Source organism: Heterodontus francisci, chromosome 48, assembly GCF_036365525.1.
Source record: "Heterodontus francisci isolate sHetFra1 chromosome 48, sHetFra1.hap1, whole genome shotgun sequence".
NCBI classification, from domain to species: Eukaryota; Metazoa; Chordata; class Chondrichthyes; order Heterodontiformes; family Heterodontidae; genus Heterodontus; species Heterodontus francisci.
Genome location: NC_090418.1, coordinates 1,102,125 through 1,119,872, shown reverse-complemented (window position 1 = coordinate 1,119,872; position 17,748 = coordinate 1,102,125). Strand labels below are relative to the sequence as shown.

Genomic DNA, 17,748 nt, shown 5'->3' with positions numbered 1-17,748 from the left:
AGTGCAGAGGGAGCACTGCAGCGTCGGAGGGTCATTGCAGAGGGAATGCCGCACTGTCGGAGGGTCAGTACTGAGGGAGTGCCGCACTGTCGGAGGGTCAGTACTGAGGGAGTGCCGCACTGTCGGAGGGTCAGTATTGAGGGAGTGCCGCACTGTCGGAGGGTCAGTATTGAGGGAGTGCCGCACTGTCGGAGGGTCAGTATTGAGGGAGTGCCTCACTGTCGGAGGGTCAGTGCGGAGGGAGTGCCACACTGTCGGAGGGTCAGTGCAGAGGGAGTGCCGCACTGTCGGAGGGTCAGTATTGAGGGAGTGCCACACTGTCGGAGGGTCATTGCAGAGGGAATGCCGCACTGTCGGAGGGTCAGTATTGAGGGAGTGCCGCACTGTCGGAGGGTCAGTATTGAGGGAATGCCTCACTGTCGGAGGGTCAGTGCGGAGGGAGTGCCACACTGTCGGAGGGTCAGTGCAGAGGGAGTGCCGCACTGTCGGAGGGTCAGTATTGAGGGAGTGCCACACTGTCGGAGGGTCATTGTAGAGGGAATGCCGCACTGTCGGAGGGTCAGTATTGAGGGAGTGCCGCACTGTCGGAGGGTCAGTATTGAGGGAGTGCCGCACTGTCAGAGGGTCAGTGCAGAGGGAGTGCCACACTGTCGGAGGGTCAGTGCAGAGGGAGTACCGCACTGTCGGAGGCTCGGTGCAGAGGGAGTGCCGCACTGTCGGAGGCTCGGTGCAGAGGGAGTGCCACACTGTCGGAGGCTCGGTGCAGAGGGAGTGCCGCACTGTCGGAGGCTCGGTGCAGAGGGAGTGCCGCACTGTCGGAGGCTCGGTGCAGAGGGAGTGCCGCACTGTCGGAGGCTCGGTGCAGAGGGAGTGCCGCACTGTCGGAGGCTCGGTGCAGAGGGAGTGCCGCACTGTCGGAGGCTCGGTGCAGAGGGAGTGCCGCACTGTCGGAGGCTCGGTGCAGAGGGAGTGCCGCACTGTCGGAGGCTCGGTGCAGAGGGAGTGCCGCACTGTCGGAGGCTCGGTGCAGAGGGAGTGCCGCACTGTCGGAGGCTCGGTGCAGAGGGAGTGCCGCACTGTCGGAGGCTCGGTGCAGAGGGAGTGCCGCACTGTCGGAGGCTCGGTGCAGAGGGAGTGCCGCACTGTCGGAGGCTCAGTGCAGAGGGAGTGCCGCACTGTCGGAGGCTCAGTGCAGAGGGAGTGCCGCACTGTCGGAGGGTCAGTGCAGAGGGAGTGCTGCACTGTCAGATGTGCTGCCTTTCGGATGTGAGACCAAGGCCCTGTGTGCCCGCTGAATCGGCCTCTTCTTTGTCCTGGGCAAATATTTATCCCCAACCAATGTAGCTAAAAATAGTTGAACTGGTCATTATCAAATTGCTGTTTGTGGGATCTTGCTGTGCACAAATTGGCTGGTACGTTTCCTCCATTATAACAGGGAACTCATTTCGGAAGTACGTCATTGGCTGTAAAGTGCTTTGGGATGTCCTGAGGTTGTGAAAGGTGCTATATAAATGCAAGTCTTTCTTTCTCTCTAATCCACCCCCCCACCTTCCCCCCCCACCTTGCAATCCCCAGGTCCCACACTGCACCAAACTGCTCTGCTCGACACGGGAGTGCCTCTACATGCTGTCCTGCTACGACATCAGTGATGTGTTGGTGTTTCGTGAGCTTCCCTCCACCAAGGCCCGGGCCCAGGGGGCAGACTCGGAGATTGAGGGGACCCGCATGTGCGCTCACTATCTCAGCCAGCTGGAGAACTGCAGTAGCCTGGGTGAGCAGATGGAGAAGATGAAGGAGATCATCAACCAGATGGGACTGTCCAGCTACCAGAAGGACTTCTTACAAGAGGCCATCAGTGCCCTGCAACGCTCGAGCGGAGGACCAATGACTATAGCAGCCCGAGACAGTGCGCTGTGATCCTCCCCGACCCCACCCCAGTGTTAACCAGGGTCATTCAGTCGCACTGTCCCACAATAATCTATGGATATTTACTCTTTAACCCTTCACGGACAAGGCTCCAACAAATCAGGACTTTAATTTGTCTTTTTATGGCAGTAATTGCATTAATAAAACGGACAGGAACTAACTGGGTTGTAGCTCATCTTAACACATACTGACTCGGTCTATGTTTCTGGAGGGTGGCTTCTTCCCCAGACTGTGTGGCTCAGTGCGTGATTGCTGAGCATTTCCCCCCTTCACCTGGGGTGACCTGAAGAGGAGGCACAGACCCTGAGCGGGTTTCTCCACACCCAGACCACACAGTGCTCCTTTACCCCCCTACTTCCCCCCCCCCACACACAGTGCTCCTTTACCCCCTACTTCCCCCCCCCCCACACACAGTGCTCTTTTACCCCCCTACTTCCCCCCCCCCACACACAGTGCTCCTTTACCCCCTACTTCCCCCCCCACACACAGTGCTCTTTTACCCCCCTACTTCCCCCCCACACACACAGTGCTCCTTTACCCCCTACTTCCCCCCACACACACAGTGCTCTTTTACCCCCCTACTTCCCCCCCCCCACACACAGTGCTCCTTTACCCCCTACTTCCCCCCCCACACACAGTGCTCCTTTACCCCCCTACTTCCCCCCCCACACAGTGCTCTTTTACCCCCCTACTTCCCCCCCCACAGTGCACCTTTACCCCCTACTTCCCCCCCACACAGTGCTCCTTTACCCCCTACTTCCCCCCCACACAGTGCTCCTTTACCCCCTACTTCCCCCCCACACAGTGCTCTTTTACCCCTCTACTTCCCCCCCCCACACACAGTGCTCTTTTACCCCCATACTTCCCCCCCCACACAGTGCTCCTTTACCCCCTACTTCCCCCCCCCACAGTGCTCCTTTACCCCTCTACTTCCACCCGCACAGTGCTCCTTTACCCCCTACTTCCCCCCCACACACAGTGCTCCTTTACCCCCTACTTCCCCCCCACACAGTGCTCTTTTACCCCTCTACTTCCCCCCCCCACACACAGTGCTCTTTTACCCCCATACTTCCCCCCCCCCCACACAGTGCTCCTTTACCCCCTACTTCCCCCCCCCCACAGTGCTCCTTTACCCCTCTACTTCCACCCGCACAGTGCTCCTTTACCCCCTACTTCCCCCCCACACACAGTGCTCCTTTACCCCCTACTTCCCCCCCACACACAGTGCTCCTTTACCCCCTACTTCCCCCTCACACACAGTGCTCCTTTACCCCCTACTTCCCCCCACACAGTGCTCTTTTACCCCCCTACTTCCCACCACACAGTGCTCCTTTACCCCCCTACCCCCCACACAGTGCTCCTTTACCCCCAGCCTCCCCACACAGCAGAGCCCAGGGGAGTTGGAGAACTCTTGGTCCCGTCAGCAATGATGATTCTGATTGTGATGCCTCGGGATTCGTTCCCCCGAACATCTCTCGCCACCCCCCCCCCCCCCCCCCCGCCCTCATCCCTTCCTCCACCTCCGAGGTTCCTGCTCATTGTTGGTCCATGTGGGGAGTCAGAGCACAAGATCGCAGTTATACCCTGTGGCCCTGCCAATTGCTGAGAGCTGCAAGCAGATAGATTCCTCCCCCCTCCTCCTGCCACCCTCTACCCCATCATTTCCTGGCCCTTTGCCCCCACCGGTGTGAACCAATTCTTGATCCCTGCCCAGCATTGCCTGCTGTTCCACCATGGGGTGCATCAGCAGACACCAGGGTTTGCAGCACTTGCGAGTTCGGGTTTGTCTGCTGTCCCTTCAAAATTCTCGAACCTTTTGTCCATGTTCTAATTCCCTGTTGTGATGTCGTGAACCAGAATGTCGAGAATCTGAATCAAAATATTAGTTTTTAACAGGAAGGAATGTTCCAGAACTCTCCCCCGCAGACCGCTTTGGGAGGAACCTGCCGACGGAATCTCTGAGTGTTTATTTCTGAACCAGTGCTGCAGCGTGTTTGAGGACGACTGGAGGTGAGCAGATAAGGTGATGCCCCTGTGGTGTGGTTATCAAGAGATGGGTTGCCCAGAGTCTGATCCCACCGCCCCCCGGGCTGGGCATCGTCACCCCCACCCCGGGATATCACCAATTAGGTTGGGTGGCTGAGGTTGGAAAGGAGTGCCCCACACCTTGAAGGAGGGCAGGGGAATTCTCTTCCCCCACACTCTGCCCCCCGACATATTCCAAGGCCAGTATTTATCCCCCATCCAACATCACTGAAAGAAAAAACTGATCATTTGTGGGATCTTGCTGTGCGTGGATTGCCTGCCGCGTTTCCCACATCACAACAGTGACTACATTTCAAAAAAGTACTTCATTGGCCGTGAAGCCCTTTTGGGACAACTGAGGCGCCATGGAAATGCACATGCTTGGTGAGAAGCTTGGGGCCCTGGGAGTGGGTCTTGAACCCACCAGAGGGGAGAGTGTGAACCACCAGGACACAGCCGACAGTGTCCGGTCCTGACGGTCGGAGAGTGAGGTGGGGGTGCTGGGGGTGGGGGCGCTGGGGGCGGGGGCACTGGGGGTGCCTTTAATAAAGCAGACAGGTGACGGGCGGACAGTGAAGCGGATGTCATTACCCTGTGTAACACTTGCTTTTCTCTCCCACCCTCCTCCCACTCCAATCCGGACCCTGTTGGTCAGATGGAATTTGTGACAGGTTACCGGGATCACCTGATCGATTTCTCGGAGCTGATGTTTCACTGGTACCGGAAGTTTGTGACTGAGCGGGGGCTGGGAGCCAGCGAGACGGAGGGCTGGCGGAGGCGGAAGGAGTGTGCGGTGAGGAAGCTGCCTGCTAATCAGTCGCTCTGGACTCTCCACGTCATCAGGAACTCCAGGACTGCACTGACAGTGGAGAACCCGGCACAGCAGATCCAGGAAGGCTTCTACAATGATGAGGCACTGTCACTCCGGGACCTGCAGAAATACATCAGCCTCATCAACCTGGAGGAAGAGGAAGAGGAGGAGCTGGGTATGTAAATCAGCTCCTGCCGTCCCATTAGTTCAACATATTACTCACCAGTACGAACCGCACATTCTCCACTGAGTATTCCCTTCATCAGCCAGCTGGGGCTAGGGTCATTTCACCCAGTGATATTCCCTGGTATCACTCCTGCTTCCTGCTCCTGGTGTAGCCCCGAGCTCCAGGTTCCTGCTCCTGGTGTAGCCCCGAGCTCCTGCTTCCTGCTCCTGGTGTAGCCCCGAGCTCCAGGTTCCTGCTCCTGGTGTAGCCCCGAGCTTCTGCTTCCTGCTTCCTGGAGTAGCCCCGAGCTCCTGCTTCCTGCTCCTGGTATAGTCCTGGTGCTCTCAGGCCTGGCCCAGGCGGTTCAGTAGTTGTATCTGGGTGTTGGTCTGTGAGAGTGCAGAGTGCGAGAAGGAGTCGGCTTCCTGGGCATGAACGGTGTCAGTTTTTTTTAATTTCCAAAATATACTTTATTCATAAAAATCTGCAAAAATTACATTGCCAAACAGTTTCGAACAGCACCAAAAAATACAAACATTGCAAGGGAGATCAGTTTCCTTCTATACTATCATGAGTTTCTTCACAACCCTTCCATTTCACTATTGTTATGCCAATTACAGTTTCACATTTACAGCAAATGAAAATATCAACGATACAGTTCGAGGGGTTTCCCATGGATCCAGCCCCTCAGTTCAGCTTGGTGGGGGTCCTTACACTGTGGTCTTTCCCCATTGAGCCTTTGCTGCGTCTGCCCCAAGCTTTAGTGCGTCCCTCAGCACGTAGTCCTGGACCTTGAAATGTGCCAGTCTGCAACATTCGGTGGTGGACAACTCTTTGCGCCGGAAGACCAGCAAGTTTCGGGCAGACCAAAGGGCGTCTTTCACCGAATTGATAGACCTCCAGCAGCAGTTGATGTTTGTCTCGGTGTGCGTCCCTGGGAACAGCCCGTAGAGCACAGACTCCTGTGTTACAGAGCTGCTTGGGATGAACCTCGACAAAAACCACTGCATCTCTTTCCACACCTGCTTTGCAAAGACACATTCCAGGAGGAGGTGGGCGACCGTCTCTTCCCCACCACAGCCAACGCGGGGGCACTGTGCGGAGGGGGCGAGACTTCGGGTGTGCATGAAGGATCTGACGGGGAGGGCCCTTCTCACCACCAGCCAAGCTACGTCTTGGTGCTTGTTTGAAAGTTCTGGTGATGAGGCATTCCGCAAAATGACTTTGACGGTCTGCTCGGGGAACCATCCGACAGGATCCACCGTCTGCTTTTCACGTGCCAGTGCGAGGTCTCGATGTCACCGGACTCTGGGAGGAAGGAATCCAGCAGAAGCATGGCTCCTGGTTGCTAACCCCTGTCTCGCCCTTAAGCTGCATGTGGCTGGAAGGATCGTGTGAGCTGAAAGCTCATGTGATGCCACACCTGGTTGGTTAGCCTGGGGCAGCTCCAGGAGAGGATGGAGGGGAAATGAGAGGCAAAGCAATCACAACAACAACTTTTATTTATATAGTGCCTTAAGCATGTGAACATGTCCCAAGCTGCTTCACTGTAACGATTATCAAATAAAATCTGACACTGAGCCACATCAGGAGATATTGGGACAGGCGACCAAAAACTTGGTCAAAGAGGTCAGAATTAATGAGCCTCTTTAAAGAAAGAGAGAGAGAGGCGGAGAGGTTTAGGGAGGGAATTCCAGAGCTCGGGGCCCAGGCAGCTGCAGGCACGGCCACCAATGGTGGAGTGATAGAAATCGGGGGATGTGCAAGAGGCGGAATTGGAGGAGTGCAGAGATCTCAGAGGGTTGTGGGGCTGGAGGAGGTTACAGAGATAGGGAGGTTGTAGAGGCTGGAGGAGGTTACAGAGATAGGGAGGGTTGTAGGGGCTGGAGGAGGTTACAGAGATAGGGAGGGTTGTCGGGGCAGGAGGAGGTTACAGAGATAGGGAGGGTTGTCGGGGCTGGAGGAGGTTACAGAGATAGGGAGGGGTGTAGGGGCTGGAGGAGGTTACAGAGATAGGGAGGGTTGTCGGGGCTGGAGGAGGTTACAGAGATAGGGAGGGTTGTAGGGGCTGGAGGAGGTTACAGAGATAGGGAGGGTTGGAGGGGGCTGGAGGAGGTTACAGAGATAGGGAGGGTTGTAGGGGCTGGAGGAGGTTACAGAGATAGGGAGGGTTGTAGGGGCTGGAGGAGGTTACAGAGATAGGGAGGGTTGTAGGGGCTGGAGGAGGTTACAGAGATAGGGAGGGGTGTAGGGGCTGGAGGAGGTTACAGAGATAGGGAGGGTTGTAGGGGCTGGAGGAGGTTACAGAGATAGGGAGGGTTGTAGGGGCTGGAGGAGGTTACAGAGATAGGGAGGGTTGTAGGGGCTGGAGGAGGTTACAGAGATAAGGAGGGTTGTAGGGGCTGGAGGAGGTTACAGAGATAGGGAGGGTTGTAGGGGCTGGAGGAGGTTACAGAGATAGGGAGGGTTGTAGGGGCTGGAGGAGGTTACAGAGATAGGGAGGGTTGTAGGGGCTGGAGGAGGTTACAGGGATAGGGAGGGGTGTAGGGGCTGGAGGAGGTTACAGAGATAGGGAGGGTTGTAGGGGCTGGAGGAGGTTACAGAGATAGGGAGGGTTGTAGGGGCTGGAGGAGGTTACAGAGATAGGGAGGGTTGTAGGGGCTGGAGGAGGTTACAGAGATAGGGAGGGGTGTAGGGGCTGGAGGAGGTTACAGAGATAGGGAGGGTTGTCGGGGCTGGAGGAGGTTACAGAGATAGGGAGGGTTGGAGGGGCTGGAGGAGGTTACAGAGATAGGGGGGGCTGGAGGAGGTTACAGAGATAGGGAGGGTTGTAGGGGCTGGAGGAGGTTACAGAGATAGGGGGGGCTGGAGGAGGTTACAGAGATAGGGAGGGTTGTAGGGGCTGGAGGAGGTTACAGAGATAGGGGGGGCTGGAGGAGGTTACAGAGATAGGGAGGGTTGTAGGGGCTGGAGGAGGTTACAGAGATAGGGAGGGGTTGTAGGGGCTGGAGGTGGTTACAGAGATAGGGAGGGTTGTAGGGGCTGGAGGAGGTTACAGAGATAGAGAGGGTTGTAGGGGCTGGAGGAGGTTACAGAGATAGGGAGGGTTGTCGGGGTTGGAGGAGGTTACAGAGATAGGGAGGGTTGTCGGGGTTGGAGGAGGTTACAGAGATAGGGAGGGTTGTAGGGGCTGGAAGAGGTTACAGAGATAGGGAGGGTTGTCGGGGTTGGAGGAGGTTACAGAGATAGGGAGGGTTGTCGGGGTTGGAGGAGGTTACAGAGATAGAGAGGGTTGTCGAGGTTGGAGGAGGTTACAGAGATAGGGAGGGTTGTAGGGGCTGGAGGAGGTTCAAGAGATAGGGAGGGTTGTCGGGGCTGGAGGAGGTTACAGAGATAGGGAGGGTTGTAGGGGCTGGAGGAGGTTACAGAGATAGGGAGGGTTGTAGGGGCTGGAGGAGGTTACAGAGATAAGGAGGGTTGTAGGGGCTGGAGGAGGTTACAGAGATAGGGAGGGTTGTAGGGGCTGGAGGAGGTTACAGAGATAGGGAGGGTTGTAGGGGCTGGAGGAGGTTACAGAGATAGGGAGGGTTGTAGGGGCTGGAGGAGGTTACAGGGATAGGGAGGGGTGTAGGGGCTGGAGGAGGTTACAGAGATAGGGAGGGTTGTAGGGGCTGGAGGAGGTTACAGAGATAGGGAGGGTTGTAGGGGCTGGAGGAGGTTACAGAGATAGGGAGGGTTGTAGGGGCTGGAGGAGGTTACAGAGATAGGGAGGGGTGTAGGGGCTGGAGGAGGTTACAGAGATAGGGAGGGTTGTCGGGGCTGGAGGAGGTTACAGAGATAGGGAGGGTTGGAGGGGCTGGAGGAGGTTACAGAGATAGGGGGGGCTGGAGGAGGTTACAGAGATAGGGAGGGTTGTAGGGGCTGGAGGAGGTTACAGAGATAGGGGGGGCTGGAGGAGGTTACAGAGATAGGGAGGGTTGTAGGGGCTGGAGGAGGTTACAGAGATAGGGGGGGCTGGAGGAGGTTACAGAGATAGGGAGGGTTGTAGGGGCTGGAGGAGGTTACAGAGATAGGGAGGGGTTGTAGGGGCTGGAGGAGGTTACAGAGATAGGGAGGGTTGTAGGGGCTGGAGGAGGTTACAGAGATAGAGAGGGTTGTAGGGGCTGGAGGAGGTTACAGAGATAGGGAGGGTTGTCGGGGTTGGAGGAGGTTACAGAGATAGGGAGGGTTGTCGGGGTTGGAGGAGGTTACAGAGATAGGGAGGGTTGTAGGGGCTGGAAGAGGTTACAGAGATAGGGAGGGTTGTCGGGGTTGGAGGAGGTTACAGAGATAGGGAGGGTTGTCGGGGTTGGAGGAGGTTACAGAGATAGAGAGGGTTGTCGGGGTTGGAGGAGGTTACAGAGATAGGGAGGGTTGTAGGGGCTGGAGGAGGTTCCAGAGATAGGGAGGGTTGTCGGGGCTGGAGGAGGTTACAGAGATAGGGAGGGGTGCAGGGGCTGGAGGAGGTTACAGAGATAGGGAGGGTTGTCGGGGCTGGAGGAGGTTACAGAGATAGGGAGGGTTGTCGGGGCTGGAGGAGGTTACAGAGATAGGGAGGGTTGTAGGGGCTGGAAGAGGTTACAGAGATAGGGAGGGTTGTAGGGGCTGGAAGAGGTTACAGAGATAGGGAGGGTTGTAGGGGCTGGAGGAGGTTACAGAGATAGGGGGGGCTGGAGGAGGTTACAGAGATAGGGAGGGTTGTAGGGGCTGGAGGAGGTTACAGAGATAGGGGGGGCTGGAGGAGGTTACAGAGATAGGGAGGGTTGTAGGGGCTGGAGGAGGTTACAGAGATAGGGGGGGCTGGAGGAGGTTACAGAGATAGGGAGGGTTGTAGGGGCTGGAGGAGGTTACAGAGATAGGGAGGGGTTGTAGGGGCTGGAGGAGGTTACAGAGATAGGGAGGGTTGTAGGGGCTGGAGGAGGTTACAGAGATAGAGAGGGTTGTAGGGGCTGGAGGAGGTTACAGAGATAGGGAGGGTTGTCGGGGTTGGAGGAGGTTACAGAGATAGGGAGGGTTGTCGGGGTTGGAGGAGGTTACAGAGATAGGGAGGGTTGTAGGGGCTGGAAGAGGTTACAGAGATAGGGAGGGTTGTCGGGGTTGGAGGAGGTTACAGAGATAGGGAGGGTTGTCGGGGTTGGAGGAGGTTACAGAGATAGAGAGGGTTGTCGGGGTTGGAGGAGGTTACAGAGATAGGGAGGGTTGTAGGGGCTGGAGGAGGTTCCAGAGATAGGGAGGGTTGTCGGGGCTGGAGGAGGTTACAGAGATAGGGAGGGTTGTCGGGGCTGGAGGAGGTTACAGAGATAGGGAGGGTTGTAGGGGCTGGAGGAGGTTACAGAGATAGGGAGGGTTGTAGGGGCTGGAGGAGGTTACAGAGATAGGGAGGGTTGTAGGGGCTGGAGGAGGTTACAGAGATAGGGAGGGTTGTAGGGGCTGGAGGAGGTTACAGAGATAGGGAGGGGTAGTAGGGGGCTGGAGGAGGTTACAGAGATAGGGAGGGTTGTAGGGGCTGGAGGAGGTTACAGAGATAGGGAGGGTTGGAGGGGCTGGAGGAGGTTACAGAGATAGGGAGGGGTGCAGGGGCTGGAGGAGGTTACAGAGATAGGGAAGGTTGTAGGGGCTGGAGGAGGTTACAGAGATAGGGAGGGGTGCAGGGGCTGGAGGAGGTTACAGAGATAGGGAGGGGTGCAGGGGCTGGAGGAGGTTACAGAGATAGGGAGGAGTGCAGGGGCTGGAGGAGGTTACAGAGATAGGGAGGGGTGCAGGGGCTGGAGGAGGTTACAGAGATAGGGAGGGTTGCAGGGGCTGGAGGAGGTTACAGAGATAGGGAGGGTTGCAGGGGCTGGAAGAGGTTACAGAGATAGGGAGGGTTGTAGGGGCTGGAGGAGGTTACAGAGATAGGGGGGGCTGGAGGAGGTTACAGAGATAGGGAGGGTTGTAGGGGCTGGAGGAGGTTACAGAGATAGGGGGGGCTGGAGGAGGTTACAGAGATAGGGAGGGTTGTAGGGGCTGGAGGAGGTTACAGAGATAGGGGGGGCTGGAGGAGGTTACAGAGATAGGGAGGGTTGTAGGGTCTGGAGGAGGTTACAGAGATAGGGAGGGGTTGTAGGGGCTGGAGGAGGTTACAGAGATAGGGAGGGTTGTAGGGGCTGGAGGAGGTTACAGAGATAGAGAGGGTTGTAGGGGCTGGAGGAGGTTACAGAGATAGGGAGGGTTGTCGGGGTTGGAGGAGGTTACAGAGATAGGGAGGGTTGTCGGGGTTGGAGGAGGTTACAGAGATAGAGAGGGTTGTAGGGGCTGGAAGAGGTTACAGACATAGGGAGGGTTGTCGGGGTTGGAGGAGGTTACAGAGATAGGGAGGGTTGTCGGGGTTGGAGGAGGTTACAGAGATAGGGAGGGTTGTAGGGGCTGGAGGAGGTTACAGAGATAGGGAGGGGTGCAGGGGCTGGAGGAGGTTACAGAGATAGGGAGGGGTGCAGGGGCTGGAGGAGGTTACAGAGATAGGGAGGGGTGCAGGGGCTGGAGGAGGTTACAGAGATAGGGAGGGTTGTAGGGGCTGGAGGAGGTTACAGAGATAGGGAGGGTTGGAGGGGCTGGAGGAGGTTACAGAGATAGGGGGGGCTGGAGGAGGTTACAGAGATAGGGAGGGTTGTAGGGGCTGGAGGAGGTTACAGAGATAGGGGGGGCTGGAGGAGGTTACAGAGATAGGGAGGGTTGTAGGGGCTGGAGGAGGTTACAGAGATAGGGAGGGTTGGAGGGGCTGGAGGAGGTTACAGAGATAGGGAGGGGTGCAGGGGCTGGAGGAGGTTACAGAGATAGGGAGGGTTGTAGGGGCTGGAGGAGGTTACAGAGATAGGGAGGGGTGCAGGGGCTGGAGGAGGTTACAGAGATAGGGAGGGGTGCAGGGGCTGGAGGAGGTTACAGAGATAGGGAGGGGTGCAGGGGCTGGAGGAGGTTACAGAGATAGGGAGGGGTGCAGGGGCTGGAGGAGGTTACAGAGATAGGGAGGGTTGTAGGGGCTGGAAGAGGTTACAGAGATAGGGAGGGTTGTAGGGGCTGGAGGAGGTTACAGAGATAGGGAGGGTTGGAGGGGCTGGAGGAGGTTACAGAGATAGGGGGGGGCTGGAGGAGGTTACAGAGATAGGGAGGGTTGTAGGGGCTGGAGGAGGTTACAGAGATCGGGGGGGCTGGAGGAGGTTACAGAGATAGGGAGGGTTGTAGGGGCTGGAGGAGGTTACAGAGATAGGGGGGGCTGGAGGAGGTTACAGAGATAGGGAGGGTTGTAGGGGCTGGAGGAGGTTACAGAGATAGAGAGGGTTGTAGGGGCTGGAGGAGGTTACAGAGATAGGGAGGGTTGTCGGGGTTGGAGGAGGTTACAGAGATAGGGAGGGTTGTCGGGGTTGGAGGAGGTTACAGAGATAGGGAGGGTGTAGGGGCTGGAGGAGGTTACAGAGATAGAGAGGGTTGTGGGGGCTGGAAGAGGTTACAGAGATAGGGAGGGTTGTCGGGGTTGGAGGAGGTTACAGAGATAGGGAGGGTTGTCGGGGTTGGAGGAGGTTACAGAGATAGGGAGGGTGTAGGGGCTGGAGGAGGTTACAGAGATAGGGAGGGTTGTCGGGGCTGGAGGAGGTTACAGAGATAGGGAGGGTTGTAGGGGCTGGAGGTGGTTACAGAGATAGGGAGGGTTGTAGGGCCTGGAGGAGGTTACAGAGATAGGGAGGGTTGTAGGGGCTGGAGGAGGTTACAGAGTAGGGAGGGTTGTAGGGGCTGGAGGAGGTTACAGAGATAGGGAGTGTTGTCGGGGCTGGAGGAGGTTACAGAGATAGGGAGGGTTGTAGGGGCTGGAGGAGGTTACAGAGATAGGGAGGGTTGTAGGGGCTGGAGGAGGTTACAGAGATAGGGAGGGTTGTAGGGGCTGGAGGAGGTTACAGAGATAGGGAGGGTTGTAGGGGCTGGTGGAGGTTACAGAGATAGGGAGGGGTAGTAGGGGGCTGGAGGAGGTTACAGAGATAGGGAGGGTTGTAGGGGCTGGAGGAGGTTACAGAGATAGGGAGGGTTGGAAGGGCTGGAGGAGGTTACAGAGATAGGGAGGGGTGCAGGGGCTGGAGGAGGTTACAGAGATAGGGAGGGTTGTAGGGGCTGGAGGAGGTTACAGAGATAGGGAGGGGTGCAGGGGCTGGAGGAGGTTACAGAGATAGGGAGGGGTGCAGGGGCTGGAGGAGGTTACAGAGATAGGGAGGGGTGCAGGGGCTGGAGGAGGTTACAGAGATAGGGAGGGGTGCAGGGGCTGGAGGAGGTTACAGAGATAGGGAGGGTTGTAGGGGCTGGAAGAGGTTACAGAGATAGGGAGGGTTGTAGGGGCTGGAGGAGGTTACAGAGATAGGGAGGGTTGGAGGGGCTGGAGGAGGTTACAGAGATAGGGGGGGCTGGAGGAGGTTACAGAGATAGGGAGGGTTGTAGGGGCTGGAGGAGGTTACAGAGATAGGGGGGGCTGGAGGAGGTTACAGAGATAGGGAGGGTTGTAGGGGCTGGAGGAGGTTACAGAGATAGGGGGGGCTGGAGGAGGTTACAGAGATAGGGAGGGTTGTAGGGGCTGGAGGAGGTTACAGAGATAGGGAGGGGTTGTAGGGGCTGGAGGAGGTGACAGAGATAGGGAGGGTTGTAGGGGCTTGTGGAGGTTACAGAGATAGGGAGGGTTGTAGGGGCTGGAGGAGGTTACAGAGATAGGGAGGGTTGTCGGGGTTGGAGGAGGTTACAGAGATAGGGAGGGTTGTCGGGGTTGGAGGAGGTTACAGAGATAGGGAGGGTTGTAGGGGCTGGAAGAGGTTACAGAGATAGGGAGGGTTGTCGGGGTTGGAGGAGGTTACAGAGATAGGGAGGGTTGTCGGGGTTGGAGGAGGTTACAGAGATAGAGAGGGTTGTCGGGGTTGGAGGAGGTTACAGAGATAGGGAGGGGTGCAGGGGCTGGAGGAGGTTACAGAGATAGGGAGGGTTGTCGGGGCTGGAGGAGGTTACAGAGATAGGGAGGGTTGTCGGGGCTGGAGGAGGTTACAGAGATAGGGAGGGTTGTCGGGGCTGGAGGAGGTTACAGAGATAGGGAGGGGTGTCGGGGCTGGAGGAGGTTACAGAGATAGGGAGGGTTGTCGGGGCTGGAGGAGGTTACAGAGATAGGGAGGGTTGTAGGGGCTGGAGGAGGTTACAGAGATAGGGAGGGTTGTAGGGGCTGGAGGAGGTTACAGAGATAGGGAGGGGTGCAGGGGCTGGAGGAGGTTACAGAGATAGGGAGGGTTGTAGGGGCTGGAAGAGGTTACAGAGATAGGGAGGGTTGTAGGGGCTGGAAGAGGTTACAGAGATAGGGAGGGTTGTAGGGGCTGGAGGAGGTTACAGAGATAGGGGGGGCTGGAGGAGGTTACAGAGATAGGGAGGGTTGTAGGGGCTGGAGGAGGTTACAGAGATAGGGGGGGCTGGAGGAGGTTACAGAGATAGGGAGGGTTGTAGGGGCTGGAGGAGGTTACAGAGATAGGGGGGGCTGGAGGAGGTTACAGAGATAGGGAGGGTTGTAGGGGCTGGAGGAGGTTACAGAGATAGGGAGGGGTTGTAGGGGCTGGAGGAGGTTACAGAGATAGAGAGGGTTGTAGGGGCTGGAGGAGGTTACAGAGATAGAGAGGGTTGTAGGGGCTGGAGGAGGTTACAGAGATAGGGAGGGTTGTCGGGGTTGGAGGAGGTTACAGAGATAGGGAGGGTTGTCGGGGTTGGAGGAGGTTACAGAGATAGGGAGGGTTGTAGGGGCTGGAGGAGGTTCCAGAGATAGGGAGGGTTGTCGGGGCTGGAGGAGGTTACAGAGATAGGGAGGGTTGTCGGGGCTGGAGGAGGTTACAGAGATAGGGAGGGTTGTCGGGGCTGGAGGAGGTTACAGAGATAGGGAGGGTTGTAGGGGCTGGAGGAGGTTACAGAGATAGGGAGGGTTGTAGGGGCTGGAGGAGGTTACAGAGATAGGGAGGGTTGTAGGGGCTGGAGGAGGTTACAGAGATAGGGAGGGGTAGTAGGGGGCTGGAGGAGGTTACAGAGATAGGGAGGGTTGTAGGGGCTGGAGGAGGTTACAGAGATAGGGAGGGTTGGAGGGGCTGGAGGAGGTTACAGAGATAGGGAGGGGTGCAGGGGCTGGAGGAGGTTACAGAGATAGGGAAGGTTGTAGGGGCTGGAGGAGGTTACAGAGATAGGGAGGGGTGCAGGGGCTGGAGGAGGTTACAGAGATAGGGAGGGGTGCAGGGGCTGGAGGAGGTTACAGAGATAGGGAGGGGTGCAGGGGCTGGAGGAGGTTACAGAGATAGGGAGGGGTGCAGGGGCTGGAGGAGGTTACAGAGATAGGGAGGGTTGTAGGGGCTGGAGGAGGTTACAGAGATAGGGAGGGTTGGAGGGGCTGGAGGAGGTTACAGAGATAGGGGGGGCTGGAGGAGGTTACAGAGATAGGGAGGGTTGTAGGGGCTGGAGGAGGTTACAGAGATAGGGGGGGCTGGAGGAGTTTACAGAGATAGGGAGGGTTGTAGGGGCTGGTGGAGGTTACAGAGATAGGGAGGGGTTGTAGGGGCTGGAGGAGGTTACAGAGATAGGGAGGGTTGTAGGGGCTGGAGGAGGTTACAGAGATAGAGAGGGTTGTAGGGGCTGGAGGAGGTTACAGAGATAGGGAGGGTTGTCGGGGTTGGAGGAGGTTACAGAGATAGGGAGGGTTGTCGGGGTTGGAGGAGGTTACAGAGATAGGGAGGGTGTAGGGGCTGGAGGAGGTTACAGAGATAGAGAGGGTTGTGGGGGCTGGAAGAGGTTACAGAGATAGGGAGGGTTGTCGGGGTTGGAGGAGGTTACAGAGATAGGGAGGGTTGTCAGGGTTGGAGGAGGTTACAGAGATAGGGAGGGTGTAGGGGCTGGAGGAGGTTACAGAGATAGGGAGGGTTGTCGGGGCTGGAGGAGGTTACAGAGATAGGGAGGGTTGTAGGGGCTGGAGGTGGTTACAGAGATAGGGAGGGTTGTAGGGGCTGGAGGAGGTTACAGAGATAGGGAGGGTTGTAGGGGCTGGAGGAGGTTACAGAGATAGGGAGGGTTGTAGGGGCTGGAGGAGGTTACAGAGATAGGGAGGGTTGTCGGGGCTGGAGGAGGTTACAGAGATAGGGAGGGTTGTAGGGGCTGGAGGAGGTTACAGAGATAGGGAGGGTTGTAGGGGCTGGAGGAGGTTACAGAGATAGGGAGGGTTGTAGGGGCTGGAGGAGGTTACAGAGATAGGGAGGGGTAGTAGGGGGCTGGAGGAGGTTACAGAGATAGGGAGGGTTGTAGGGGCTGGAGGAGGTTACAGAGATAGGGAGGGTTGGAGGGGCTGGAGGAGGTTACAGAGATAGGGAGGGGTGCAGGGGCTGGAGGAGGTTACAGAGATAGGGAGGGTTGTAGGGGCTGGAGGAGGTTACAGAGATAGGGAGGGGTGCAGGGGCTGGAGGAGGTTACAGAGATAGGGAGGGGTGCAGGGGCTGGAGGAGGTTACAGAGATAGGGAGGGGTGCAGGGGCTGGAGGAGGTTACAGAGATAGGGAGGGGTGCAGGGGCTGGAGGAGGTTACAGAGATAGGGAGGGTTGTAGGGGCTGGAAGAGGTTACAGAGATAGGGAGGGTTGTAGGGGCTGGAGGAGGTTACAGAGATAGGGAGGGTTGGAGGGGCTGGAGGAGGTTACAGAGATAGGGGGGGCTGGAGGAGGTTACAGAGATAGGGAGGGTTGTAGGGGCTGGAGGAGGTTACAGAGATAGGGGGGGCTGGAGGAGGTTACAGAGATAGGGAGGGTTGTAGCGGCTGGAGGAGGTTACAGAGATAGGGGGGGCTGGAGGAGGTTACAGAGATAGGGAGGGTTGTAGGGGCTGGAGGAGGTTACAGAGATAGGGAGGGGTTGTAGGGGCTGGAGGAGGTTACAGAGATAGGGAGGGTTGTAGGGGCTGGAGGAGGTTACAGAGATAGAGAGGGTTGTAGGGGCTGGAGGAGGTTACAGAGATAGGGAGGGTTGTCGGGGTTGGAGGAGGTTACAGAGATAGGGAGGGTTGTCGGGGTTGGAGGAGGTTACAGAGATAGGGAGGGTTGTAGGGGCTGGAAGAGGTTACAGAGATAGGGAGGGTTGTCGGGGTTGGAGGAGATTACAGAGATAGGGAGGGTTGTCGGGGTTGGAGGAGGTTACAGAGATAGGGAGGGTTGTAGGGGCTGGAGGAGGTTCCAGAGATAGGGAGGGTTGTCGGGGCTGGAGGAGGTTACAGAGATAGGGAGGGGTGCAGGGGCTGGAGGAGGTTACAGAGATAGGGAGGGTTGTCGGGGCTGGAGGAGGTTACAGAGATAGGGAGGGTTGTCGGGGCTGGAGGAGGTTACAGAGATAGGGAGGGTTGTCGGGGCTGGAGGAGGTTACAGAGATAGGGAGGGGTGTCGGGGCTGGAGGAGGTTACAGAGATAGGGAGGGTTGTCGGGGCTGGAGGAGGTTACAGAGATAGGGAGGGTTGTAGGGGCTGGAGGAGGTTACAGAGATAGGGAGGGTTGTAGGGGCTGGAGGAGGTTACAGAGATAGGGAGGGGTGCAGGGGCTGGAGGAGGTTACAGAGATAGGGAGGGTTGTAGGGGCTGGAAGAGGTTACAGAGATAGGGAGGGTTGTAGGGGCTGGAAGAGGTTACAGAGATAGGGAGGGTTGTAGGGGATGGAGGAGGTTACAGAGATAGGGGGGGCTGGAGGAGGTTACAGAGATAGGGAGGGTTGTAGGGGCTGGAGGAGGT

The 17,748-nt window shown here is 57.4% G+C and overlaps 2 protein-coding genes across 9 annotated transcripts in view; both read left to right on the top strand.

Annotated features, from left to right (window-relative positions):
• LOC137357548 (F-box only protein 24-like) overlaps window positions 1-2,212 on the top strand; it is a 43,613-nt gene extending 41,401 nt beyond the window's left edge. For all 7 annotated transcript variants that reach the window (XM_068023962.1, XM_068023958.1, XM_068023964.1 and 4 more), the window contains one exon: window positions 1,576-2,212. In XM_068023962.1, coding sequence (XP_067880063.1) covers window positions 1,576-1,917 — 342 coding nt within the window. In that variant the 3' untranslated portion in view covers window positions 1,918-2,212. The remainder of the gene's footprint in view (window positions 1-1,575) is intronic.
• Window positions 2,213-3,489: 1,277 nt separating this feature from the next.
• LOC137357540 (zinc finger MYND domain-containing protein 15-like) overlaps window positions 3,490-17,748 on the top strand; it is a 40,732-nt gene continuing 26,473 nt past the window's right edge. Inside the window, exons 1-2 of one of the 2 annotated variants that reach the window (XM_068023940.1) lie at window positions 3,490-3,936; window positions 4,607-4,937. In XM_068023940.1, coding sequence (XP_067880041.1) covers window positions 4,607-4,937 — 331 coding nt within the window. In that variant the 5' untranslated portion in view covers window positions 3,490-3,936. Of the gene's footprint in view, window positions 3,950-4,606; window positions 4,938-17,748 lie in introns of both variants that reach the window. The other variant, XM_068023941.1, reaches the window with a different exon arrangement.